Here is a 27,993-nt window from a genome sequence, read left to right as displayed (position 1 = left end):
GCCCAGCAGGAGGAGGGACTCGGGGTGCAGCTGGGGCCATGCCGAGAGGGCGGTCCTTCCCCCAGACCTACTCCTCGCACAGCCCCACACCCAGGGGCAGGCAGGACCTTGAACCGCGCACAAACCCTCACAGGTCCAGACCTGGAGGGAGGAGGAAAGGGTCCTGGCCCCCCGCGTATTCTCCCTCCTCCAGCTCAGGAGGGGGCGGGGTCCACGTGCGCCAGGGCCGAAGCCCCCTCAAGGCCAGGCTCCAGAGGGCTGCGGGGTCCCAGGCAAGTGTGGACCGGGGCATGTGACTCGTGTGTGCTGTGCCCACAGGAGATGCTGCAGGATAAGGGCCTGTCGGAGAGCGAGGAGGCCTTCCGGGCCCCGGGAGCCGCGCTCGGCGAGGCCAGCGCCGCCAGCGCCGTCAACGCTGCCAACGCCCCGGAGCCGGAGCTGTCTGCGCCAGGCCTCAGCGGAGCCGCGCTCGCCAGCCCCCCGGGCCCCGGCGCCGACGTCGCCGTCGCCACCGCCGCCGCCGAGCAGGTAAGGGCCCGGCCGGCCGTCTCGTGAAGGTCCGGCGTCGATCTGTCTGCAGGGCCGCCAGCGTCTGTCCAACCCGCCTCAGTGCGGGCAGGACTGCCGCGCTCCCCCGGGCAGGGCGCCTTCTCTGCCTTTCGTCCTTCCTCCACTTTGCGCTCTCGAGGTTGCTCTGGGACAGGCGACAGGGGGTACCCCGCAGTGCAGCGAGCCTGGGAAAAGGGTCCGGCGCCTCGACCTGGAGAGGACGAGAGGCGAAAGCCTTGGGACCAGGCGGGGAGAGTGGCCCCTGGTCCGGAGGCTGCGGGAATCCGTCCAGCTCCGGGGGCCGAGGGGACGGACGTCACCGTGACCCTGTGCACGCCCTCTGCCTGTGCGGGTCTGCAGGCCGCGCCTGCGAGTGCGGCGCTGTCGGTCTGGGGCAGAGGTGCCCCTCCCAGGTCGGTGTGTCTGCCCGCAAGTCTGTGGCCGTGTTGGGTAGAGTGTTTATGTTTGTGTAGGAGTGTGTCCTTGACCCAGGCAAGGTCGGTGTGCGTGTCCTCTGTGGGCCCGTCTGTAGGTGCAGCTCCGAAGAAGGGAGACTCACTGATTACATTCACATTTTTTAAAACTCACCAATGGTACAGAACCATTTTGTGAAACGAAATCTGCCAGGACTCCGGGAGCCTGGGCTCCTAGAGGGGCTGGCAGTGTCCTGCTTGGCCCCTTGGGCCTGTGTCCTCCTTTCTGAGCCCTGGGCCAGGCCGACACGAGTCCCTCCCTGCCCTCCCTAGACCATCGAGAACATCAAGGTGGGCCTGCACGAGAAGGAGCTCTGGAAGAAGTTCCACGAGGCGGGCACCGAGATGATCATCACCAAGGCCGGCAGGTCAGCGCTGGTTTTCCTTCGGGGTGGGTGACAGACGGGGGCAGTGGGGATCCCCAGGGGCTCTCTTAGCAGCCCCCTAGATCTTCAGCCCAGAGGACAACAACTCAGCCTCCTCCGCCATTCAGGCCTTAGCTTCTGGTCTGCCGGAGCTTCTGAACTGGCCGCGGGCAGCCGGTAGGGAGCTGCAAGGCCCAGGCAGCGGCGGGACCGGCGGGACCGGAGGCAGGGGCGGGGCAGTGTTATGCAAATGAAATGCAAATTCGGGTCGCGCCGCCGGAGGTCCCGGCTCCAGAACTTTTGGGCCCTGAGGGCGTGGGGGTGGGGGTGCAGCATTGTCCGCCTCCTTTTTGGGGACCTGCTCAGGGTTGCATTGACTGGGGACTCGAGATGCCCCTCCACAGATGGAAGAAGGGGACTGGACCATGTTTTCCTATTTCCCTAAATTTTGTGGGGTGGGGTGGTGGGGAGCGTGAACCCCAAGGCTCTCATCTCACGGGTGCCGCTCGGCCGTTGCCGGTCCCCTTCAGCCAAGGAGAAGGCACCCTTTGGGTGTGTGTGTATGTGTGTGTGTGTTGTTCGGGGAGCAGTCCTCGGGTGGCTGCCAGAGAGGAGTGATTTATAAAGTGGAAACATCTTTAAAATGCGCTGGTGTCTGTGGGAGAGACCCGGGAGGAGAGGGAGAGAGGAGGAAGCCGCGGCCCCGGGCAGGATGGAGACATTCGCTGGGGTGGCGCGGCCCGGGTGCGGCTGGAACTGCGAGGGGGGTGGTTATCAGGTGAAGGGGGCTTGCTGCAGACCGAACCTGGAGAAAGTTCAGTTCCGGAGTCCCTTCCCTCTCCTCTGCCTCCTCCACCAACTCACACTCGATTTCGGTCTCCGGGGTACAGTTTAGGTGTGAAAATGTCCCTCTGTCTGGCCGTGGGCCCCTAGCTGAGTTTTCTGAGGAATAAGACGGTGAAGCATCAGGGGCCAGGAATGGGGAGTCCGACTTAGGGCTTCCGGTTCGGCTCACCTCCTTCCATCTGTGCAACCCTCTGGCCAGGTATTTCAGCGTCTCTGCTCTCTCCTCATCTCCATCTGTAAAATAAGAGGTCTTTGTACAGTTGCCTGTAAAGCCCTAGCACAGCTCCTGGCACATGTAAGCACACAGTAAATGCTAGCGAATTCCGTTCATCACAATTAGAGAAATGTCCGGCATTTACTCAGCGTTTTTCTTCTCCTTTTTAGAGAACTTCCGCCGAGCTGCTTAGGGAATGATGCGTCAAAGGACATAAAAAGCTGGTGGTTTGCTGTACACAGAGTAGGGGTGCTGGGTCCTTCCAGTCTGCCCACTGACAGGCCTTGCAGATTTTCTTTTGTTTTGTTGGGGATGGGGGTCTGGGTATTTCCCTGCCCTTTTGCCTAAGTCAGGGAGGTGCTATGGCCATCCAGGGCTTCTATCAGGGAAGGAACAAGATGTCAGGGCTTGAGTTTGCTGCACTTGGGAATGGGAGGGAAGATATATTGGGGGATGTGGTGAGGGGAGTGCCTCATGGAGCACTCACTGAGGACAGTGGGGGCCAGGTGTCATGAACCCTGCCTTATCCTAGCTGTGTGCACTTGCGGTAGTCCCCAAATTTCCTGTGGCTCAGAGGTATTTGTTCAGACAGGATGGCGACTGTAGACCTACCTGCCGTTCTTTCTTTTTCAGTTACTCTGAGATTCAAACCAGGGATATTGTGAGCAGTGCTTGGTAAATTGCTAAGTGGATTATAGGTGTGAATGGGAGAGGTGGTTATTTCTTGTTACTGCTGGGATGTAGGGAAGGAAAGAAGAGAAAGATCCAGAACTTCCATTTTTAGGCTGCAGAAATAACCTTGTCTCTTGAAAATGAATGGCCGGCATGCTCTTTGGGCATGCCTGGCCCCTGCCTTTTTAAACAAAAGGCATTTGTGATTCTCCTCAGTGGGGTTTCCTGCACCTGCATGAGGCCTCCTCCCTCCCTCTCCCAACACACACACACACACACACACACACACACACACACACACACACACACACACATCCCACATTTCCAGAGGTGACTGGCTTCAGGCAGATATTTGTGCCTGATCCTAATGGAGGCTTAGAGATGGACCTCAGGGAATGATGATAATAATTTTTAAATGGCCGTGATGATGTTGGCCAATTAAGGATCCATCGCAGTCTTTCATTTCTCTGGCAGAAAGTTTTCCTTGCACCAGCCTAGTGCTTAGGAAAGTCACTAGCCTCATCCCCTGCCAGCACGGTTCTCACAGAACCCCCTGCCTAGCTGCCCACTGACTTCAGAGACCACTTTCACCGCTCCGACCCCTGTGTCCGCCTCCTCCCCCCGCCTCCCGCCCAGGGCAGCCTTGAAAGGCAGCTTGCTTTGCTCAGGCTCCTGGCTCCTCCGTGTCCTGTCTGGTGCCTCTCCCTCTTTTCTTCTTTGTGCTCTGTACCATCGGCCTTCCTGGGACACTTCTGTTTCTTGATGTTTCTCCTGAACCTTGTGTCATGGAGTCCTAGACTGCCTGAGCTGGAGAACCAAGAGAACATAAACCCGACCCCTGAGAAGGGGAGGCATTTGGCCCTTGCCCATAGCAGCAGGGTTAGGCAGTTACCAGGTTCTACACAAGCCAAGAAGTGATGCCCCACCCCCGAACGAAACCCCAACTTTGAGAAATCCCCTTGATTGCTTGTTTATGGGGGCCTGCTCAAGGTGGAGTTCTTGTGCTGCCCTAGAGACCCTGGCTGGTTAGGGGCACGACTGCTCTCTGGCTGAAGGAGGGGGGCTGGAGAAAAGGAGCCCGAATGTTCTCAAGCCAGTGTGAGTCCTTAGTTATGCCTTAAGCCCGTGAAGAGCTGACGGCCAAAGGGAAACAGGGTCTCCTTCATCGGACAGTGACTTTAAGTTCTCTGACAACGCGAGAGGGTGAATAACATGCCAGCCACAGTTCAAGACAGCCGATTTCTGAATGCTCAGGAAGCCCTGAAGTCGAGTGTCAAATGGGGCCAGAGTGTTCTCTAAGCCTCTCAGAAGGCTGCACCCAGAGAGTTTATGCCCTTAACTGCAGAGAGCAGGGCCCTTTCTGCCACCTCACATCTCTGCCAAGCTTGATCCATGTGAGAAACTGCCTTTTCTCCCAAACACAGATAAAAGTGAGCTCCACAAAATTTAAATAAAAACCTCCCCAATATGAAAATTTCCTAACCGTCTGACTGCTCCGCTCCTAGGTCATGGTTTTGCCACCAGATAAATCTCCACTATCAGCCTTCATAGCCTGTTGAGTTCAATGTTGCTTGTGTTAGTGACAGTGAATTTGTGTTTGAAAAATGAACTACTGATGAGAACTCCTGTTGAACCTGTATTGTTTGTTATTCTGAGGCAAGGATTTGGCCCGGCTTAATCCGGGGCTTCAAAGCCAATTGCCCTCGCTCTGTATACAGAGCGTCAGAGCCCAGTGGCGTGGGTGATAAGAGAAGTAAGGGTTGAAGACACTGGGAAAGTGGGCTGGGGAGAGAGTGCTTTGATCTCTTTCTAAAGTATTTTCTGAAAGCAAAAGTCTATCAGAAGGAAGTGTCTTCAAAAAAAAAAAAAAATCTCAGAGAACCAACTGGTCTTCCAAAACAGCATCCATTCCACACACCCTCTTTCCTGCCCCCATCTTAGGGAAAATATTTCTGAAAAATGCTTTGAGAGAAGTAGAAAACTCTGTGCATGTGTGTGTGAGTATGTGAATGTGTGTGTGTGTGTTAAGTGGAAATAAATTACATTGCTCTGTCCATTGCTCTCAGAAATCATTTGGCTACAAAAGCTTTGGTCTCAGTATTAAATGGCACCCCCTACCTCCCACCCCCAAACTCAGCCTTAGTTGCTGGGCCCCAACCTGTTCCCAAAACACCCAGAATTCTTCTTTAAGACCCTCAGACACTAGGGATAGAAAATAGATGGGGTTTTCTGTGGACCCCCTACCCTTTTCCTAAAGCCCTTTCCTTTCAAACTCTGGCCTCTGTGTATGTGTGTACACATCTTTATGATATATACACACATATATAATTTTTAATGTCAATTTTATTGAAGTGGAACATTCCTGCAGAAAAGTGAACAAGTCTTAATTGTACAGCCCTATGGACTTCTACAAACTGAACACACCGGTGTTACCACCACCCAGATAAAGAAGCAGAACATTACTGACCCCCAGCATCCCCTGTCTGCCCTCCCAGTCACCACTTCTCCCCACCTCAAAAGCCTTCTCCAGGCTTCTCACCCCTTGGATTTGATTTTGCAACTCCATTTTCAGGGAAGCGCACATAGCTGCTCCTGGGATTCCTGAGCAGCTGGGACTGCAGTGGACTTGGAGTTTGGGGTCCCCGCTGATTGGAGAGAGTCTGTCCAATCCCCCAGGTCCTCTCTTCCCTGCTACCCCAGCTCCTTGCAGGATTGGTGGAGAGGGAACAGGTCAGCACCTTGAATTTTGCCCCCTCCTTGGGCCCAGGCCCTGGCACCCCACAGCTCTCTGAGCCCAGATGAAGCTTGTTGGCCCCTCTCTCAGCATCGTTCGTATTTACTGGTTTGTTGCCAAAATCCAAATGCCCCAGACCCTTGCCCCGCGCCCTGAAAGCCTCCAACACCAAGAAACGTCCAAGGAAGCTTGTTTTAGCAGTTCATTCTAAAACCATTTCCTAGTATGGTAGATAAGGCTTCAGGCCCGCACCCTTCCAGAGCCTGTTGCATGATCAGAGGAGAAACCCCCAGGCTTTCATCTCCTCCCGGCCTGGCAGGACAGGCTGCTTGTTTATCCCCTGGCGGAGCGGTTTCCGCGAGGTCCCCCAGAGTGCCCTGAGGGGGCGGGGACCCAGAGCCGGGAGAGGGGGCCCCTGGCCTCAGAGAGGAGGCCCATGGTTCACGTGCAAGGGGTGCGGAGGGGCGCAGGGAGCGGGCAGGACAGAAGGCTCACGGAGCCCGCCTCTGGGTGGCTACGGGTGCTGGGCACAAGTAAGACAGGGCTTCCCTGCCAGCCGGGTGCCAGGGCTGAGTGCCACACGGGCTGTGCAGAGTCACGTCTCCCCTCCCTGTCCCTCTGAGGGGTTCGCTTCCCCCCAAAGGGGTTGGTTTTCGGGTATCTTTTTTTCTATCCTAAATCACAGAAGCAGTTCAGACGGTTTCATCTGTGGTTTCATCTGTTGCAACAGAGAGGACCTGTAGAGTGCAGGGCAAGCCCAGGGCAAGTCGCGGCTCCCAGGCCTTCCTGGCCCCTGTGGCCTGCGTCCTGCCCTCCTGGGGCACACTCCAACGCCAGGCCTCTGGGCTCCAAGCTCAGCCCCTCTGGAACCAAAGGGCAGATGCCATCAGCTGGGGCAGGAGGCTGGCGGGCTGGCATGCCTCACCTTCTTCCTTCGCCTTTCGCGCACAGAGGGCCTTTATCCTTCTGGAGCCCCTTAGGTGGGGAGATGAGGGGGCCCAGGGTCCCCAGTGCCTGCATCCTCCATGGTCCAGAAACAGCCACCACACTGGATCCTCAGAGAGATGAAGATACCTGTTTCCACGAAGTCAGGGGTGCTCACTGAGCCTGGGCCTGCTCATCCTGGAGCAAAGGACCTTTGAATCCACCCTGAGACCACCTACCTCATCCTCCCTTCTGAGGACTCCTGCCCTCAGAAGCGGGGAAAGGGAGGCAGAGGCTAGGAGACAACTTCCTGCCCTGCCCCAACTCCCTCAGAACCTCTTGAAGGCTGTTATCAGCTGGGAACCTGGTCCACACCCAGCTTCCAAGAGAGGCCAAATCACAGGACAGCAGCCCCAGGCCTTGAGCGGCTGAGCACAAGCTCCTCGCCTGCCTCCTAAAAAGTACCAGTCGTGTCAGCCTGGCCTCCTGAGCTGCTGAGATGAACTGCAGTAGGGAGGGACTTCCCTGGCGGTCCAGCCGTGAAGACTTCACCTTCCGATGGGGAGGGTATGGGTTTGATCCCTAGTTGAGGAGCTGGGATCCCACATGCCTTGGGGCCAAAAAACCACAACATGAAACAGAAACAATATTGTAACAAATTCAATAAAGACATCAAGAAAATCTTTTTTAAAATGTGATAGGGAGTAGAAGGGGGAAAAATAGGATCTAGTACCCTGCTGCCCCCCGCCACCAACCTAGATTATAAAGACTGTGGCAGTGGTCACCGGCCCGGGGGGTGGGGGTGTGGGGGGAAGCTGGGTCTGTCCTCTGCTGTTGCCACCTGGAGTGATTGCAGGAGAAACAGGCCAAGTACAGGGTCCTGACTCCGGGAGAGCCCCAAGTCATTCTGTGGCTGTTTCTGTAGCCGTTGCAAAATGGTAGCCTGCAGGGGACGGGATTCTTGGCCTTCCCCTAAGGATGGGGGGAGCTGAGGCAAGTGCCACCTCCCTCCCTCCCCTCCAGTCTCAGGCTCACAAGGCGAGGCTGGGACAGGAACGAGGCGGTGCAGGCTCCAGCTGCGCCCCCAGGGTTGGGCAAGGGGCTGGTAAGCAGGAGGCAGGGTTGGGTCCTCTCGCTCCTCCCATTCCTGGAGAGGGGGTGGGGTGGACATTCAAAAATGCTTTCAGTTGACATCTGAGACAAATTCTTCCACACAGTTTATAAGTCCCTAGACTTGCAGCGAGAACTTCCCTCTTCCCTCCAGGCACGCACACATGCGCGCATGCGCACTCCTCTGGGTCCGCAAACGCATGCGCTCGGGCGCACACAGGGTCACGCGGCTCCTGCACCCCGGCCCCTGGCAAGGCTCTCAAGGGCCTGTCCTTCAACCAGGGAGGGTGCAGAGGCCAGGGCACGCTCCGCCTCAGGGTCCTGGGCTTGCTGTAGGGTCTGTGGGGTTGGGGGCAGGCCTTGATCCCTTCTGGAAGCCCTGCCCTGTCGAGGTAAGCTGGTTCCATGTTGACGCAATGGGAGACTCAGGTCATCTGTTTGTGGGGCGCTTAGGACAGCTACTCTCGAGGGTCCCTGTGCTGTCTCTTGGCTTCGTGAGAGCCAGAGGCCCCCTGTTGGCTTTCCCAGAGTGGACTGCGTGGGCACTCTATCGGCTCTGGGGATCTGGGTCCCAGTTGTCTTGGTTTGTCCTGCTGGATTTGATCCTGCCTCTCTCGGAGGTATCTTTGTAAAAGGTCAGAAGCGGTGCGAGGGTCTGATGAGGACCGTGAGGAAGTTCCCCTCTGGGGAAGTCCAGGGTCAGGGACCTGGTGACCGGGGGGATAGCCCACAGGTATGTGTACATGTTGTAGGTGTGGGTGCGCTGAGTGGTCCCAGGTAGTGTCCCTCTCCAAAATGTCCCCTGAGCCTCGGGGTCCTGGGCAGTTTCAGCATGGGCTGCAGGAACTGGAAGACTTTCTTTTTGATGAGTCTTTTTTCATGGAGGTCGGTCATACCTCCTGCAGAGGAAGGAGAGCAGTCAGGGTCAGTGGTAAGAGCCAAAAGTGGATTCGTTCAATCCACCCAGCAACCTGTGAGATGGGTGTATTGATAACGTCCCCCCTTTGGAGTGGAGAAGGAAATGGCAACCCACTCCAGTATTCTTGCCTGGAGAACTCCATGGATGAAGGAGCCTGGTGGGCTATAAGCCATAGGGTCACAAAGAGTCAGACACGACTGAGCGATGAACACTTTCACTTTCTTTCACCAGAGATAGGGAAACCAAGGTGTAAAAACATCCAAGCCAGTTGCCTAAGGCATCGTGGTTTGTCAGTGGTGGGGCCAGGCTGTGGACCACGGCAGGGTGGTTCTAGAAATCCATGCTCTTCTCCTCAAGGTTCCTGGACTGACCTTCCCTGAGACCCAGTTAGCGTGCACAGGCCCAGACAAGGCATTCACAGGGATAAACACCTCTTCTCCACACACATCCAGAGACCCCGCAGCACTCTCCTGCAAGTTGGTTTGAGGCTGGGGGTTTGTTTCCATAGAGACAAGGCCCAGAGGTGGCATCTCATGGACCATAGAGGAAGCTGCCAGGGATTCCCAGGTCTTCTGCTCTGGTCCCCTGGAGTGACCCTCTGGAACTTCTGTTGTGTATGGATGACAGACAGGAGGAAGATAAAGGCAGCCTGGCTGGTGCTAAAGTCCTGAGCAGGGCCTCTGTGCTTCAGCTGCTCACAGCCACAGGCTGACAACTGCAGGGGCTCAGAGGAGTGGCTTGTGCAGCCCTTTCCTTGTAGGGGAGGTGGGAGGGGCTGGCCAGAGAGGGAAGTGATTTACACGAGGTCAGGAAGCTCCAACTGGTGCCGAGAGATCTCGCCTGCGCTGTGCTGTCCCTCCGGTGCTCTGTCCCTGCCCCTGCCTCACCCCTTGGCTTCCCCCAGGAGGATGTTCCCCAGCTACAAGGTAAAGGTCACGGGCATGAACCCCAAGACCAAGTACATCCTGCTGATCGACATCGTCCCGGCGGATGACCACCGCTACAAGTTCTGTGACAACAAATGGTAAGAACTCGGGACCCTCACGTCACCCGCCTTCCCACTCATGCACACCCGTCCCCTGCCTGCCGTGTGGTCTGGGGACTTACCAGTTAGTCCCACTGACTGGCCAGATCCGCAGCTCAGGCACCGGGCTTGCCGAAGCCACAGGGTCGTCTGCACACCTGCTGCAGATGGGGTGGGGGCTGGAGTGAAAACGAGCCACAGTGTTTGGGTGTCTGATGGATCTCAAGGGTCTGCGCTCTCCCCATGGCTTTGGACACCCAAGGGTGGGTGACTGGGCTGTGGGGTGACGTGTGAGCCCCAGCGCTGGGTGGGTCTAGGCTCTGACAGGGCTGTGCTGGAGGTTGGGGGTACAGCAGAAATTTTCCTTGGGGGCCTTGACAGTCCGCGCTTAGATCCTGGGCTGTGACTCTCTCTTCTGTCTCTCCACCCGCTTGCTCCTGCTTTTTTTTATTTCTTGTGTTGTTTTTTTTTAAAGTAATTTTTATTGGAGCGCAGCTGCTTTACAGTGTTGTGCTAGTTTCCACTGTGGAGGAAACTGAGCCAGCCAGACATACACATCCATCCCCTCCCTTTGGACTTCCTTCCCATTCAGGTCTCCAGAGCACAGTAGAGTTCCCTGGGCCACACAGTATGTTCTCATTCATTATCAGTGTTACGTATAGCATCAGTAGGGTATAGGTGTCACCCCCAATCTCCCAGTTCCTCCCACCCCCACCCACCCCAGGACCCTCCCTCTTAAGCTGCATGTCCACCATCCAGGGAGAGCAGGCAGGTTAAAGGCCGAACCCAAACTGGGACCCAGTAAATGAAGGCAGTGTTTCCTGGGCCATCCCGTTCATGTTCGCCGTCTGCCCCCCGGAGCCTAGGACAGCTCCTGAGGAGAGAGTGGGAGGGATGAATGACTCCACAGCCCAGCACGTGAGCGTGGCTGTGTGGGGTAGTCAGGTCGCAGAACCTGAGCCCAGGAGGCCAGGTTCGGTGGCCGGGTCCTGCCAGGAGCTCGGTTCTGTTCTCTCTCTGGGCTGGTTTAGCACTCAAGGCAGATTCTCCCTGAGTGGACAGCTACCAGTTCACTTCTCACCATTGTTTTGGGGACAAGCAATCTGAAAATCGTTTCTGTCGCCTGAGAAGCTACCTCCAAATAATGTTATTTCTAACATGTAAAAAGTGTAAATACAACCCAGACATGGAAGTGCCTAAATCTCCCCATGACACACTTGTGATTAGCCCCACTCCTTCAAATAAACCATCCCATTTCTCTACAGTTTCCCTCTTTCTCTACTGCAGTGAGATACGGGAGGTTCAGGACAGCTATCCCTCCCAGTACCCTCTCCTCTGCGCCACCCCCCCTGCCCTTTTACCCTCAAAGCCCTAAATGGACGGTGCAGTAAGCTCCAGCAGTGATGTGGTTCTCAGGCCTCTGGAGATTTGCTCTTGTGGGATGGGAGACAGGAAATCTGGGCTCCCCAAGACCGCAGGGCATTCACCGACCGCGGCTTCCCCACACTCTATTGGCAGGATGGTGGCAGGGAAGGCTGAGCCGGCCATGCCTGGACGGCTGTACGTGCACCCGGATTCTCCTGCCACGGGGGCCCACTGGATGCGGCAGCTGGTCTCCTTCCAGAAGCTGAAGCTGACAAACAACCACTTGGACCCCTTCGGGCATGTAAGCAGGGGGCTGCCTGGCCTCGAGTGTGGGTGCTGGGGCAGGGAGGTGGGGCGCTTAGAGGTGCTCATCTGGAGAATCCATTTTCGGGACCCAGTCCCAGGCGGGTTTATGGGCCAGAGCACAGGGTCTGAGTTCCACAGTAAGCATCCTTCCCCTGGCACTTACTGGCTGGGTAACTTGGGGCAAGTTTCTTAGCCTTTCTGCACCTTAGTTTCCTTGTCAGAACATGGGGATGCCCAGGTGAAAATTAAATGAGATTATGCAGAAGGCATGTGGCGCCCAAGAGGCTCTGAGTGAATGTCGACTATGATGGTTTCCCTTTACCGTTGTAACGAATCTGCCTGCGATGTGGGAGATGTGGGTTCAATCCCTGGGTCAGGAAGATCCCCTGAAGAAGGGGATAGCCACCCAGTCCAGGATTCTTGCCTGGAGAATCCCACAGAGTAGCCTGGTGGGCTACAGCCCATGGGGTTGCAAAGAGTTGGACACACAACTGAGCAAGTAACACTTGATGATGACGACGACATGGATGGACCCCCATCTCACAAATCTCAGCTTCAGTTTCCCCAGATCTGGCCTTGCTGGGGCCTAAGACCAGGAGACTGTCTTGAGAAAGAGTCACCCATGAGCTCAGAAGCCTCATCCCTGGCGTCCGCCTGGCCCCGCAGCCGCCCGCCCTGGAAAGGCAGGCCTTGCACTGGCTCCTGTGTCAGCCCCTTCCTGGCCTTGCCTGGGGCCTGGCTCTCACAAGAGCAACTCTGAAACCCTAGGGATGCTGCTGCTGACGCCCCGTCCAGGCTGCTGAAGCTCATTCTTTCCCCAGTCTGGCCCTGGCAGGCCCACAAAAAGCTCTTTATGTGGAAATTTTTAGCTCATACGCGTGGCAAACAGAAGCCTGGGGACCCAGTATTATCTGCCAGGGAGCAAGCCTCGCCCCTCTAGGTTACGCATGGTTACCCTGGAGACACAGGGTGGGGTGTTGATGGAGTGGGTGCCGTTGGCTCCTGGATGTGGTTGCCCCGGCTGCACGCTCATAACATCTGTGTGGGGGGGTGGTTGGGGAAGGCAAGGGTGGGGGGCATGCAGGCACGTGCCTCTTTTACACCTCAGTTCTGTTTCTGGGGAGCTGTGTGCAAATCAGCACTCTGTGAATCATAGCTCCTTATGGAGAATGCCAGCGATGCGTCCTTTCTGGTTGATGGGTGTGTAATTGGCAAGCAGCTCTTGGTTGTAATTTTCTCAGAGTCTGTTCAGTTCTCTTCCAAGTCATCGGTGATCGATAAACCAACAATTAGGAGAATGCTTAGTTAATATGATCAACTCCTGACTTGTCTGTTTGGCAAGCAGCATGGGGTTTTCCCACACAGGGGGATGCTGTTGGGTGTGTGACAGAGACACCCAGGTGGGCCCCGGGACATGTGCCCCTGCAGCCTTCCCCAGGGGCGACAACAGGCCGCCCTCCAAGGGGAAGGGTCAGCCAAGCCCCCACCTCTCAGATCACAGGGTCTTTCATGACCGAGGGCCAGAGAGACTGCCATTCTGGCCAAGACTGCTCGTGGTCAGCTCCTCTCTGGCCTCCTCTGCTCGGCCAAGCTTTGGGATCAACCTTGAAAGATTAGTGAAGGCCTCCATGGTGGGAGCCACATCTCTTCCCACAACTGCACACACACACACACACACACAACACACACACACACCCCAGGGACCGACCATTGGGGTGGACAGAGCTGGGTGGGAGCTGGATCCTTGGGTGAGTGACCAGAAATACCCAGGGATCAAAGCTCTGGTGAGAATTTTAGCCACACAGGTCGCTCTCGTGGTTCCCAGCTGCAGGAGTGTCTCTGAGGACCCTTCCACCTCCCTGGACCCCTGCAGAGAGGGCCAGGGGAGGGAGTCAGGTGGTTGAAAAGTGGGGCTGTTTTGGAAGCAGGAGGGTGTGACCCGACTTTCGTCGCCCAGCAGCAGGTTTCTCACCCTGGCTTGCTGCTTTGGTGGCTCCTCTGGGGTCCCGAAAGGGTTTGCAGTGGTCTTGAGCACCCAGTGGGGCTGGCTTGTTGGGCTTGTGATGTCGGGCGTGCCCCTGGCTACACTCGCCACACCAGCCTGGGGCCCTCCTCTCCTCGGCTGGGGGGCTATTCCCTGTACTAACTCAGCTTCCTCCCCGGAGGGTTGGGGTGTAGAGTATCTTCCTTCTCCCCATCCCCACGTTTTCCCAACAAGTGCAGTCTGTTGGTTACTGCACCCTCTGTGGGGGTGGCGGGGCTCACGGAGACAAAGTGCTTGTCTCAGGAGCCGGGAGTAACAGAGCACAGATGGACCCCTGCCTTCTGAGGCCTAAGCCTGTGCTCCTTTGGCTTCTCCCCCCATCTTTTGGTACCCAGGGCTCCAGCTGTCAGATCTTCAGCAATCTAGAGCATCACTGGAGAGCGCGCAGCCTCTGACCCTGCAGGGAAGGGCTGTGGAGGATGAGCTAACTTCCTAGGCATATCAAGGCAAAGTGGCCCATTTGAGCCTTGGCTTTCTGCCCCTTGGTCTGTGCCAACTGGAGCAGTGAGCTCTCCAAGTCGCCCTTCCTGGCTTCTCGGTGCAGAAACCTGGGAAAAACCCATTTGTACTGTGAACCTGCCCCTGACACGTCCTCCCACACGGCCAAAGGTGTCCACACTTTGCCATGTTTCCTAAAAGCTTCCACACCTCAGGGAACTTTCTCCAGCCAGGTGGACGGCGGACTCCCCACTCAGGATTTCAGAGACATCAGCAGCTGTCTCCCACGTGCCACCCAGCCACCCAGGAGAAGGGTCCAGGTTCCAGGACCCCCTCAGGCCACGTGTTCAGAAAAGATAGAATTGGCTTCTGATTAGAAAACTCCTGCGGGTTTTTGCTGTGAGTCCAGGAAAGCCCTCTGTTCTTGAGGGGTAGAGTCAGGGTGTGACCTTTAGGTTCTGGGCATAAGCAGGCAGCAGGGGCAGAAACGGTCGGCAGCCTGGGACCCGTGGCTCTGCTGGCTAAGAGGACACCTGCCAACCTCCCCTCCTGCTCACTGCCCCCTGTCCCCAGCAGGGTCCTGTGCCAGGTGACCACGGGATAGGAAGAGAAGCTGCTCCGGGCAGTTGAGGAGAGCCTTGCTAGGCTGGGGCCTGCGTCCTGCAGTGGGACATGGAGATGGCTGGCACCTGGGTCTTGCTTTTCTCCTAATCTGGAGGCAGAGAGGGATGGCTGCGTGGTGGGTATGTGTGTGTGTGTGTGTGTGTATGTGGCAGGGAGGGGATGACTGCGTGGTGTGTGTGTGTGTGTAGGGAGATGGCCATCTTTACCACCTCCTGTGTCTTGCTTTTCTCCTAATCTGGAGGCAGGGAGGGGATGGCTGTGTGTGGTGTGTGTGTGTGTGTGTGTGTGTGTGTGGCAGGGAGGGAATGGCTGCGTGGTGTGTGTGTGTGTGCAGGGAGATGGCCATCTTCACCACCTCCTATGTCTTGCCTTTCTCCTAATCTGGAGACAGGGAGGGGATGGCTTCGTGGTGTGTGTGTGTGTGTGTGTGTGTAGCAGGGAGGGGATGGCTGCGTGGTGGGTGGGTGTGTGTGTGTATGTGGCAGGGAGGGGATGGCTGCGTGGTGTGTGTGTGTGTGTGTGTGTGTGTGTGTGTGTGTGCAGGGAGATGGCCATCTTCACCACCTCCTGTGTCTCTCGACTCCCGTGTTGCTGAGGAGAAAGGTTAGCTTATGATTGCTCACATAGTCTGAGCCTTGCAGAGGCTGAGTTAGCCCCAGACTGCGGATGTGGGCTCCCCGGGCCACAGAATGGCACAGGCACCGTCCCCTCAGTGTGCTTCCTCCACTAACCACGGGCCTCTTAGCCTAGTCAGTTACTCCTGAGCCTTGGGATCCAAGCTCAAATGCCACGGCTTCAGGGAGACAGTTCGGGGTCCCCATTATATGCTCTTAGTGCACCGCACACTTTTCAATTTGAGTGCTTGCCACAGTTATAATTTTATACTTGTTTGTCAAATTTGTTTTTAAATAGGAAATACATTCATATGATTGAAAAATGAATCAGTGAACAAGCGAAAAAGGTCTGCAGTGAGACATCTCCCTCCACTGGTTTCCCATCCACCTAGTTTCTTCCAGCTGTGGCCACAAGGAACCAGTGTTACTAATTTCTTTTCTGTGTTTCTTTTTGCATATGCAGGCAGAATACCGTCTCAGATCCCTTATTTTTGACACAGAAGTTAACCATGTTGTAAACACTTTGCACCTTGCTTTGTAAACTCAGTGTCTCGGAGATCATTTCATCCACGTAGAGCTGCGTCATTCCTTTTACACAGCTGCGTAGAGTTTCATCCAATGATTGTTCCGTTAATCGTGTAGCCAGTCCTTATGGAAGGAATTAGAGGCTTCCCTATCTTTGCTCTTTCGATTAAGCTTGTACGTATATCACTTTATACCTCTGCCAAGTATTCTTTGTGATGAAGTGCCTGTTTGAGGGATATATGGATTTGCAATTTGTCACCCTGTCCTGCATTGGTGTCACAGTGACGTGTCTTCCCACCATCGCTGTGGCCTCACGAACATGGTGGGAGAGAAATTTTTGGATCTTTTCCAGTCTCATGGCTGAAACACAGATATCAGTTATAGCTTCAGTTTCTATTTCCTTTATTATGAGTAAGCATAAGCGTCTTACTTTTGTGAGATCTCCTCTCTTGTGAACTCCTGCCCTTATCCTTTTCTCATTCTTAGATTACTTTTTTAAAAGTCACCTATCCATTCTAGAAGCTTTTATAAGCTAGAAAGATTTAGCTCCCATCTGTGAAATTGAGTTGCTTATATGCTTTCCCAGTTTGTCACTGGTCTTATTGGTCTTGCCTAGAGTGGTAATCCTACACAGACGTTTTTGATTGACGGTGTTGGTCTTTTCTCTATGGGTTCTGGATTTTGAGTAATTGAAAAGCCCCTATCCATTCCTTACTTATAAGGGATTTTTCTTGTGTTTTCTTACAGTATTTTATGGATTTATTATTACATTTAAACCATTGGCCCTTTTTCAATTTATTCTGGCATTAGATACCAAGTGTGAATCCAACTTTTTTTATTTCTAGAGAGCTATCCAGTGGTCCCAACACCAATAACTGACTAGCCCTCTCCCCTCTCTGGTTTAGGACACTCTCTGGTTCTGTACAGTAAATCCCCTCCTGAATCTGTGTCTGTTCCTACGCCAGTGTTTTAACCGTTGAGACATCATAATAGGTTTTAGTGTCTGGCAGACTCGGTCCTCCCCCATTGCTCTTCTTTTTTCAGAGTTTTCTTGGCTGGTCTTGTCTTTTTTTTTTTTTATGAGCTTTAGAATAAGCTTGTAGTGTTGAGAAAAAAACTTACTTGTATTTTTGTTAGAATCACTTTAAGTTATAAATTTCCCCGGGGGGGCATTGATCATGGTGCCTTTCTCTTCACTGGAGTCTGCCTTTTGTCTGTCAAAAGTGTACTCAAGGGTTTTCTTCTCAAGGCCCTTCACATTTCCTGTCATCGCGTTTGTTACTATCATCAATGCAGTCTCTCGTCTGCCACTTTTTCTCACCACTGATCTTTGCTTGATTTTGGATTACCGTGTGGGTTTCCCGCTAGAAGGTAAACCAGGAGTTTTGTTTTTTTTTTTTTACCACCATCGTGTCCTGCTGCCGGACAGTGTGAGTGGCAGTGAGTAGGAGTGAGTGTTACTTCTCTCAGTAACCTGCCGAAGCGGGGTTTACTTAGCGAAGGCACTTCTGCTGGGAGCTGATGTTCCTGCAAAGCATATGCCGGGGGCACCCAGAACTACCGATCTCTTTATTTTCCTCCCACATTTGCTGAGCCCTGATGATGTGCCAAGCCTTGCTGGGTGCTTTGGGACACAGACTCCCCACCCAGCTCTAGACCGGCCCACCCTCCCCGGCCAGGTACAGGTGCAGGTATGAGCTGAGGCTCAGAGATCAGTGCTGATGCTGGCTCTGCCCCCATCACTGTCTGAGGCTGGGCAGATACCGGCACCCTCTTGAGCCTCAGCTCCTTGTCTGTTACAGTGGGGCGAATACTAACACCTGTTAATACTTTGGGGCTTCCCTGGTGGCTCAGTGGCAAAGAATCTGCCTGTTAATTTGGGAGGTGCAAGTTCGATCCCTGGGTGGGGAAGATCCCCTGGGAGAAGGAAACGGCAGCCCACTCCAGTTGGTGGGCCACAGTCCATGGGACATAACTTAACAAATGAACATCAACAACAATTAATACTTTACAAGGATGTTGTAAAGCTTAACTGTGTGCTGTGTAGACAGTCTTCAGCACAGGGCCTGGCACAGAGGCTGTGCTCTGTCCACACTGGCTGGCAGAGAAGGCACCACGCCCGCTCCCCTGGGCGTGAGGACTCAGGCCTGCCCGGCCCAGGCCTCTTGAGTCGGCTGATGGGCCGTCCAACTCAGTCCTGGTTTGGGTCTTCTCTGAGCCAATCTTTGGGCCTTTGTGGTCTCAGTGTTTCCTTCTTCTTTTTAAAACTTTTCTGAGCTGCAGATCCTGTCTCTGTCCCAAACCTCTTTGTGGGGTGGGAGAGGGTGAGAAGGATGATGGAGAAGGTCATCTCAGAAAGTACAAATGTGAGGCAGGAAGCAATCTGGTTTTAATATTTGACAGGCAGACGTTAGCCCCACTAGTGTGCCTAGCATCCAGATACCTTGCGCGTGCGAGGGGCGACGGGGCCTGGTGGATCCTCGTCTCCCGCCATGTTTAGTTGAAATCTTATCATTAATGACCGAGCCTGTGGTTGAGAGCAGTTCATGCTCTCTCCAGGGCCATCTGGAGTCTTCTCCGGATCCAGTCTCCCACCAGCTGTGTGTCCTTGGGCACGTCTCGTTCCCACTACTCACCTCCTGTTCCTCATCTGTACGATGAGGAGGTGGCACTAGAGTGATCGCTATGTCCTGCCCTTCCATGCCCTAATGTTCTGTGATTCCAGCGCAGATGAATCTGGGCCTCGTTAAGCCAAGCACGCCATGGCGATCTCTCGAGGAGATGGCTGTTTGGCGCTATCACAATTGTTAAAATAGAACAGGCTTCTGAATTGTAGCCAGAACATAATGAATCCCATTTCTGTAGAACAGCGATGATGACGGGACCAGCCGTGTAGTGAGGTTTGTTGACGTGGCTGGCCCATTTGGCCCCATGTCCTCTGCAAGAAATATAAATGTGAGGCTCTGGCAAAATAGTTTAGTGTGGCGCCCGAGGAACTTCCGAGGAAAGCCAGGTGTGAGTCACCGAGCTGGTTTCCCGTTCTCCCAGGCGGTCAGGGCCAATGCTCCAGCTTGAGTCTGGATTAGTTCAGTGGCTGGAACTTTCTTCCACACACCTGCCCAGGTTCCAGACTGGCAGAGTCAGGAAGGGTGTTTGGGACCAGGTAGTCGAAAGCCTCACTGTACAGATGGGGACTGCGATGACTGGAGGCCGAGTGCTTGCCCAGGACTGGCAGCTCATGGGCAGAGATCTGTAGACACTTCTGGGCCCCCCTTGACTTCCCTGTGGCTGGAGTTGGGCTCCCCTCGGGGCCCCCACCTTCCTTTGCGAGTCTGGCAGTGGCTCTCTCCCCCAGATTTCTCTGCCTGCCTGTCTGGTTCACTCTCCTAGAAGGTGTGTTTGGCGGTCTCTCCACCCTTGTCATTAAGGACCATGGCTGATGCATGGGCTAAGGAGTTTGGCCTTTATCCCAAGGACAAGAGGGAACCATCAAAGGTGGCATTTAGGAATAGAAGTGAAGTGGCATGTGAAGTGAAGTGAGGTGCTCGTCTCTCAGTCGTGTCCAGCTCTTTGCAACCCCACGCTCCTCTGTCATGGGATTCTCCAGGCAAGAATACTAGAGTGGGTGGCCATTCCCTTCTCCAAGGGATCTTCCCAACCCAGGGATCGAACCCAGGTCTCCTGCATTGCCGGCAGGTTCTTTACTTTCTGAACCATCAGGGAAGCCCAGAAGCCAAGTACTGAGCCTTAAATATGGCAGGAATGGTGGTTTTGGTGGTGGTGGTGGGAAAATGGGAGGAAGAGGGAGAAATACAAAGGGCCTTGCCTTCAAGCAAGGTGCAGTCTTCCTGGATGACCCAGAAGGTTCTAAGCAAGGGAGTGACCTGATCTTTGTTTTACAGGTGGAATCACAGGGCTTGGTCACTGACCAGACTCGGAGGTGGGGGACAGTGAGTGGCCAGGGGGCCTGACGATGCCCAGAGCTCTGACTGCTTAGGTGGCAGAGGCGCAGGGTGGCTGTGGTCTGTCCCAAGCGGTCCTTAGGGATGGCACAGCCTCACTGCTTGGGACTACAGCGCCTGCTCTGGGCTCTGTCTGCCTCCTGTCCGTGTTCTCCCCTTGGGCCCCCCTCACCCCCACCCCACACCCAGGGGGGCTGGAGCATGTAAGTGATCACAGAAGGACTGTCTGTGCACGTGTTCATTCAGTGCTTCTGCCTGAAACATGCCTTAGAGTTTATCCTGTGGGCAGAGAAAGATGAGGGAGGAGGGGACAGAGAGCTGGTGGTTACGGCCCTGGATTTCCTCTTCCCCTGACCTGGTCTTGCACTCACTTGTTCCTGCTTTGGAGTAAAGGAGGAGCCTGGAGGTGCAAAAGGAGTAGAAGATACAGCCCTTTCTCTTGAGGAGTTATAATTTAACTGGAGGGACAAGAAGGAACGGGAGGCCCCTGGAAGCAGCACCATAGCTCAGTAGACCGTACTGGGGAAAGGAAGCTTCAGAATTGGGAGTTTAGAGCAGGCCTCAGGTAATCTGCGACAATTTCCTGGAAGCGTTGGGCCTAGAAAATGAGGGAGAATGGGGGCAGAAAGATCAAGACAGCAGAGAGAGCTACAGGTGCGGAGGTGCGGAGGCAGGAATCCGGCCCCTAGGTCACCTCCCAGGCACTCAGCTGCTGGGTCTTCTGAGACCTTGGCACCACGCAGGGTGACAGAGGAACCTCTGGGGACTGACTGGGCAGTGTGTCCCTAGCCGCTCTCCCCAGTGCCCCTCTCTGGGCTCCTGGAATGGACAGTCCAAGGAGGCCTCCCTGGCTTCAGCCTCATTCTGAGTGTTTCACCTGGCAGGCCCCATGTTGGCCAGTGGGTTCCCCAGCTGCAGATGGGATCTGGGGCTCGGGGGGCTCTGTGTTTGTCCCAGGAGGCTCTGGAGGTTTGTCACTCTCCACTGAGAGTGGAGCAGGGGAGGGGCCGGTGCAGAAGGTGGAAGAATTCTTGCTGGAGCCGCCCAGCGAGACCTGGAGGCCAGGGCAGGGCAGAGCCTGCAGCCTGGGTGCCAGACCACCCACTCCTTCAGCTGAGCTTCTCCTTGAGCCGCCTTCCTTCCCAGGGGGTGAGGAGGCCGAGCCCCGCCAGAGGAAACCTGGCTCTGAACCCTCGCTTGGCACTCTGTCACTCAGGGGTTAAATCTCCCACTAAGCTTCAGCCCAGGCCAGGTCCCTGGGAACCTGGCGGGTGGTGGGGAGTGGGGGAGCCAGCCCAAGAGGGGGGCACTTCCTGGTGGAGAGAAAGGAGCTCTGCCAGGGACCAGCCTCGTCCAGCCAGGAAGGGAGCTGAAGGGTTAACAAAAACCAGCGCGGTGCTGATAAAATGCCCCAAATGCCTGTCCTACCTCCAGTGGGGAGGGTGTCTGGCAAATGTCAACGATAAAAAATACATTTTAATGGCATATGATGCTGCCGCTACCGTGGGGCATGGCCGAAGGAAGAGGCTTTGGGGCCGCAACTACCGTGTGCTGGTCTCAGGGCTCCGGGCTGAGTGTCCCAGGCACTCGGCCTTTCTCCCCAGGCACCCAAAGGGCTGGGGGGTGCCCGGGGCCTCCGGTCTTCTTCCGGCCTTGGTACTGTGAACCTCAGCCCACGATGGCTCTCCCCCCCAACCCCCGCCCGCCCAGGCTGTGGCCTGCCTGGGGCGGGTCTGAAGGCTGGGTGCATCAGGGTGTTCCCAGCCTCGGCTCTGCAAGCCCTCTGCGGATGAAGGGATTGGCGCCTGCCCAGACTGGACGGATCAGAGTTCATCTTCCTCGGCCTCCCCCTCCCCCGTCCTGCAGACCCTGGGCTTTTGCTGCTGACAGTCCTGAGAGGAGGGCCGAGCACCCACCATAGGGCAGGTCCCACATATGTGGGGAGGGGTGAGCCGGGGAAGAGGCAGCCCACAGGGCTGAAGGCCGGGGCTCAGAGAAACCCAGGGCCTTGCCTGAGATCACACATCAGTCAGTGGCACCTGGACTTGTGCCTGCAACTCAGTTCCGCCTACTAACACTGTGTCGAGTCATTGGGGGCCTTTAAACGGTTCCGTCCCCCATTACTACAGCAAAGGGGCTGTCACCTGGTAGGCCCTGGGACCAGGCATTGGTGCTGAAGCAGACAGGCCAACGGGTGCCCCTGAGGTTGAGTTTGGGGCCCAGAGGCCTGGTTCTTCACCCTGCAAGGGAGGTTTTTGGACCCTTCTGGGCTCAGCCCCCTGTGGTCAAACCCTGGAGACTTGGGTGTTCAGGAGAAGGAAATCCAGCCTCGGGCCGGCTGGACAAGGCTGAAGGCCCTGGCACTGACTCAATACCCTTCTCTTCCAGATCATCCTCAACTCCATGCACAAGTACCAGCCACGGCTGCACATCGTGAAGGCCGACGAGAACAATGCTTTTGGCTCCAAAAACACGGCCTTCTGCACCCACGTGTTCCCAGAGACTTCCTTCATTTCTGTGACCTCCTACCAGAATCACAAGGTACAGCCCCCCACCGCCCCCAGCGCGGACACATTTCTGGGCCACCAGAGAGGCAGGCAGTGAAGCCCCGGTGCAAGACGGGCAGGGCAGTCGCTTCAGGAACCCACTCAGTCCTGCAGAGCCGTGAGAATGGAAGACGTGCAGGGGAAGGAGACGAGGCTCCTGATCCCCAGCACAGCTGTCTATGGTCCATGCCCGGGACGGACAGAGGTGGCAACTAGGAACACCGGGAGCGTGGAGCTTGCCTTGTGGCTTCACTGTGGGGCCCTTTTGTTCTGCAGTCTTCTCCCTGGTGGGATTCCGGGCCTGCAAGAGAGTAGGGGAAGAGGGTGGGAGAGGAGCCCTTGGGCACTGCCAGTGGTGGGGGAGCAGGTGACTGAGCCATTCGGAAGCCCTTCCCCAGCACGCGCCTGGCATATCCTGGCCCACCTCCCGCCCCAGCCCGACTACCCCAGACTGTCTTCTGATCCCCTAACGGGCTAGCCTATTTCCTCCCTGCCTGCGCCCAAGCTGCCCTTCCCTGAAGGCTTCTAGACCTGTGTTGGGACTGGTCGGATGTGGGGGAAAGATTTTAGGCAGAAGAGGGACACGACTGTCCCTCTTGTGTCAGATTGTGTCAGACTGGCGTTTAGGACAGGCAGGCAGAACCTGACGTGGCAGTTGTGCGGGATGGGGTGATGTGGGTGGGAAGCAGTTACAGGCCCCAGGAGAGAGTGGCGAGGGGCTGAATTCAGGAGTGCAGGACATAGAATGGGGGTCTGCCGCTAGGAGAACGGGTAAGGGCTGCAGCGAGCACTTCAAGGCCGGGGAGGCTCCTGCAAGATGCCACTTCCCCAGATGCTGCCTGGGGTTCTGAATCTGCCTGTGGTTGGGGGTGGGCAGGGCCGGCCCAGGCCTCTCCCCCCATGACTCCTCTGTGTCTCCTCTCCTGACAGATCACACAGCTGAAAATTGAGAACAACCCTTTCGCCAAGGGATTTCGGGGCAGTGACGACAGTGACCTGCGTGTGGCCCGGCTGCAGAGGTGGGGGCCACCCTGGCCAGGGGGCCTGGGGCGGGTGGACGGGGTTCAAGCATGTGAATGCGAGAACCCTCAGAGTATCTCCCCTCCCTTCCTGTCTCCGGCTGACTGTCTTTCCCTCGCCTCCAGCAAAGAATACCCCGTGATCTCCAAAAGCATCGTGAGGCAGAGGCTTGTCTCCACCCAGCTGTCGTCCAAGCCTGACGTCAGCCCCCTGCACGGGGCTCACCAGGCGCTCCAGCACTACCAGTACGAGAACGGGGCTCACATGCAGTTTGCCGCGGCCGAGCCCCAGGACCTTCCCCTCAACACCTTCCCAGCCCAGAGGGACTCCAGCCTCTTCTACCACTGCCTGAAAAGACGAGGTAGCTCACTCCTGGTCTGGATGCCCCGGAGGGTCGGGATGGGGGTGATGCCCTCCCCACAAACACTCCCCACCGCACACGTGAGCATGCGGCCGTGCATGGGTGTGTGTGCGCATACACACTCTCTGTTATACACACCCACACACACACACACACACACACACACACACACAGGTTGCTGTGGCCTGGGAGAGCGAGCCCACAGCGTTGGGGACCATGGTCAGGCTCAGTGCTTTTTGCTTTGCATGCAGACAGCTTGTGGCTGGGGTGTCCCCTAGACAAGGATTTTAGGCAGAAGAGGGACAGAGTCAGACTGGCATCGAGGACAGGCATGTGGAGCCTGCTGCGACAGTCGTGTGGGACGGGGTGACGAGGAGGGGGTGACGTGGACAGAGGCTGCTACAGGCATCGGGGAGAGAGTGATGAGGGCAGAAGTGAGCACACAGCGGGCGGGGGAGCAGAAGACAGGATCGGAGGGTCTGCCGCATGCAGTCCCCAGTTCCAGGTGTCCCTTGGCAGCCGCTGCTTTGAGCACCTCCTCGGGGTGTGCAGAGGGCGCAGAGTGAGCCAGGCGCTGCCTCTGGGCATGGGGGAGGCGGAAGCGTCCCAGTCCGGAGTTTGTCATTTGTAGAAGCGACCTCCACCCTGACCCTGGGAGTCCTGGCCGAGCACAGATTCCCCACCCTATCCCATCAGATCTCCAGAGGCTTCTTGAGAGTGGATGGGGGCTGTTGGGGGATGTTGACTGGGGGCCAGGAAGACAGGCCACGGACCTGTCCGTGCTGGCTTCTTTGTGAGGAAGAGGAGTTCGAGCCAACCAGAACATCTGTGCCCTGGTACGAGGATTCAAGTTTGTCTTCTATAAAATGCAAATGATTAGTATTACCATGTCAGAAGTCTTCACAGGGCCACTGAAATTCTCCTGGGAATAGGTTTGGGGACTTTGCTTGCTGCACAGAATGTTCTCTCAGCCCAGCTCCTAGGGACCACCCTGGAAGACCCCTGAGTAGCCACTGCGCCAGTCCTACTAGAATTAGAGACCTAAGACAAGGGCCGGCAAACTGTGGCCTTTGGACCAAATCTGGCCTGCAGTCCATTTTTGTTCAATCTGTGAATCATACGAAATGGTTTTTACATTTCTAAATAGTTGAAAAAAAAATCAAAAGAAGACTCTTTCGTGATATATGAACATTCTATGAAATTCAAATTTTGGTATCTATAAATAAAATCTTGGAACACAGCCATACACATTTATTTACCTATTGTCTATGGCCGATTTCCTGTTGAGAATCCCTAGATAGAAGGACGGAGGCCAAGACAAGTAACTGGACAAGTGTTCTTAAATTTGTAGAGTGGGCTGCTGCCCAAGTGCTCAGGCCTGGGTTATCCTTGGGTCCCAGGGGTGGATGAGCTCGTTCAGAATCAAGCCTTCGTGCTTGAGGATGTTGAAAGATACACATCCATGGTCTGGGGCACTTAATGTCATCTTTCCCCCTAACAGAGTATATTAGCTTCGCCTTAGAAGTGCAAGTCACCTTTTACTTATTAACAGCTCCATTTCTTAATTGTGTAAACCCTGTTATGTTGGAATCTGCGTAATGACAATCTGATGGGACTTCTTTGAACATACATAAGGTTTCCTTCCTCTTATGAAAGCAACAGGAACGTGCCTGTGAGTAGCTTTGGCTTGCTGAGGCCTTCCTGGGAGCGGAGGATGGAGGCAGAAGCACTGTGGCTTTAATTTTCTGGCTAATTCAGACAGATTGTAGCCTCTGGGCCTGGTGTGGGCTGGCAGTCGCTTGCACTTTCCTTGGCCAGGGTGGGCCTGGCCTAAGAATGCCAGTGCACATTAAAGCCTCTTACTGTCCCCAAGAGTCAGGGCGGCAAGGGATCAAAGGCATATGCCGCCTGGCTAAACACATCACTCAGTGTCCAGTGATGCGGTGTCCCCCAGTGGCCTTTGAGTGCAGTCCATGATCTGACCACTTCTGGGCTACTGCCACCTTATAAAAGCTGTCGCTGATTAAAATGGTCTGGGAGTGCGGTGGCAGTGTGGGGCACCCCACTCCCACCAATGACAAGGATAGGCTGTCCTGGCATCCAGCGGGGTGGTGGTGGTGGGGCAGTGGTGTTCTGGGCCCTGGGCTGGCAGACCTGGCTCTTCCTGAGGTTTCTTTGTCTTCCAGCAGACAGTGCCCGCCACCTGGACTTACCTTGTAAGCGATCTTATCTGGAAGCACCCTCAGCGGTGGGGGAGGACCATTATTTCCGTTCTCCCCCGCCCTACGACCAGCAGATGCTGAGCCCCTCCTACTGCAGCGAGGTGACCCCACGAGAGGCCTGCATGTACTCAGGGTCGGGGCCCGAGATCGCGGGGGTGTCCGGGGTGGACGACTTGCCCCCGCCCCCTCTAAGCTGTAACATGTGGACGTCCGTGTCCCCCTACACGAGCTACAGCGTTCAGACCATGGAGACTGTGCCTTACCAGTCCTTCCCCACGCACTTCACCGCCACCACGATGATGCCCCGGCTGCCCACCATCTCCGCCCAGGGCTCCCAGCCGCCGGGCAACGCCCACTTCAGCGTCTACAATCAACTCTCCCAGTCTCAGGTCCGAGAGCGGGGCCCCAGCGCCTCCTTCCCCAGAGATCGCGGCCTCCCGGGCACCGTGTGCGAGCGGAAGCCGCCCTCGCCACACCTGAACGCGGCCAACGAGTTCCTCTACTCGCAGAGCTTCTCCTTGTCCCGGGAAGCCTCCTTACAGTACCATTCAGGCATGGGGACCGTGGAGAACTGGACTGACGGATGACTCCCAGGTCCCCTCCGCAGCCCCTGGACCGTGTTAACCCAGTCTTAACCTCTGAGGGTTGGCCTGCCCCCTCACCAAGAAACCCAGCAAGGTATTTCCAGGGTGGGGTGCAGTGCGCGACCCGCGCGCCTGTATTTGGAGAGCACCTGTCTTCTGACATACAACTGAGGCCCCGACAAAGAAAAAGAAAAAAAAAAAAAAGAAAAAATACACACTTAACGAAGAAGAGATTTTTGGCTGCAGGATTTGGATCCAGTCTTTTCTGACATCTCTTGACATGCCCTTGGGTGGGAAGGGAGTGGAGTGTTTATGTGAGTCACTTAGAGGTTTTTATAATTTTTGATTAACTCAGGGGCCAGGTGGTGAAGTCTCTCTGGCAGGGCAAGTCGAGAGTAGGGGGTTGGGGGAGGAGGTTTCTCCTGGCTGGGGAGGTGGGGCTGTCTGCCCATCTTGCAGAGTCCTGGCTCTTGCGAAAGGCGCTGAGCATCTTGTTCAGGGAGGAGGAGGCCCACTCCTTCAGCTTCCGGAGAGTCTGCGAGACTACCTGAGAGGTGGGCTCAGCTAAGCCTCCAAGCCCGCTCGGAGAGGAGGGCTGACTGCTCGGTTAGTGGCCTGGAAATTGATCCCTGGAGCTCTGAGGTCTGAGGGACCATTTTTAGAGAGAGAATCATGGGCTAAGCACCAGTTGACAGGTATTAAAACCCTGTTTTTTTCCAAGAAGTGTGAAAACACAACCAATAACATCTCTGGCATCATTCAGGTTTTCTTATAAAGGACAGAGCCCGTCCACCTTGGTCCCCAGCATACAACCCTCACTCTGATGCGCCAGACTCTCTGCTCAGGCGCGGTCTGCAGCCTACAATTGGCCGTTAGGAAGCGCACTTGACCTGGCGGTGTCCCCAGGAGACCGCGCTGCTCAGCACCTCCAGAGCCTGTTCTGCTCCCAGAAAACCCTTGCCTCTGGCACCTGGAGCCCAACAGAAATAAAAATGAGAGTTGAGAAAGCATTCCTTTCTTCCAGTAAATTCAGCCAGTGAGCTCAGAGCAAGGATAATGCTTTTCCGGGAAGGTGGATCCCATGGTCCCGAGCCCAGCTCTTCAGCATTGAATGTCACCAGCCCATCCGTGGGGCTGGTGGGAACTCTCTAATCAAAATTTGGGAAATCACTAAACTCTTTGCATGCCGAATAGCTATTTATATATTATATAAATAAAATAAATAAAATATATAAATATATATATCTCACAAATGCAGGCCACATGTCAAATTCAGCTTTGCTTTTCTTTTTTTAAACGAATAAACTTAATAAAATGAACCTTGGAGAGGGTATTTGGAAAGACATCTATTTAAATTTTTATTACACATTTGATGTTAACAAAGAATGACAGATAAAATGTATAAATAAATATATATAAACACACACACTACAGATTCCACTTTTTTAGAAGACACATTAGCAAACGGGATATGAAACGTCAAGTGTTTTGTTATATAGCATGGACATTTTATTTTACATATTGGAACATAAAGCCATTTTACAACTGTGAA

General features: G+C 55.2%; 1 protein-coding gene across 2 annotated transcripts; it reads left to right on the top strand.

Moving 5' to 3' along the window:
* On the top strand, window positions 1-27,993 carry TBX4 (T-box transcription factor 4). Of its 2 annotated transcripts, none has more exons than XM_004012423.6 (8): window positions 1-528; window positions 1,296-1,390; window positions 9,711-9,830; window positions 11,349-11,496; window positions 22,097-22,249; window positions 23,185-23,273; window positions 23,400-23,635; window positions 25,825-27,993. In XM_004012423.6, exons 1-8 carry the CDS (start codon window positions 322-324, stop codon window positions 26,442-26,444), a joined length of 1,668 nt encoding a protein of 555 aa, XP_004012472.5. In that variant the 5' UTR covers window positions 1-321; the 3' UTR covers window positions 26,445-27,993. The 2 variants fall into 2 exon arrangements, with proteins under 2 accessions (XP_004012472.5, XP_027831130.3); XM_027975329.3 differs by having other exon boundaries at window positions 25,822-27,993.

Source organism: Ovis aries, chromosome 11 (genome assembly GCF_016772045.2).
Source record: "Ovis aries strain OAR_USU_Benz2616 breed Rambouillet chromosome 11, ARS-UI_Ramb_v3.0, whole genome shotgun sequence".
NCBI classification, from domain to species: domain Eukaryota; kingdom Metazoa; phylum Chordata; class Mammalia; order Artiodactyla; family Bovidae; genus Ovis; species Ovis aries.
This window is presented reverse-complemented; position numbering and strand designations above follow the sequence as displayed.

Bases quoted from the DNA above. Each gene is read 5' to 3' on its own strand.
- TBX4 (XM_027975329.3), top strand. From the start codon at position 322: ATGCTGCAGGATAAGGGCCTGTCGGAGAGCGAGGAGGCCTTCCGGGCC. The intron at 22,250-23,184 runs GTACAGCCCCCC...CTCTCCTGACAG, and splicing joins CCTCCTACCAGAATCACAAG to ATCACACAGCTGAAAATTGA. The intron at 23,636-25,821 runs GTAGCTCACTCC...TTTGTCTTCCAG, and splicing joins CCACTGCCTGAAAAGACGAG to CAGACAGTGCCCGCCACCTG.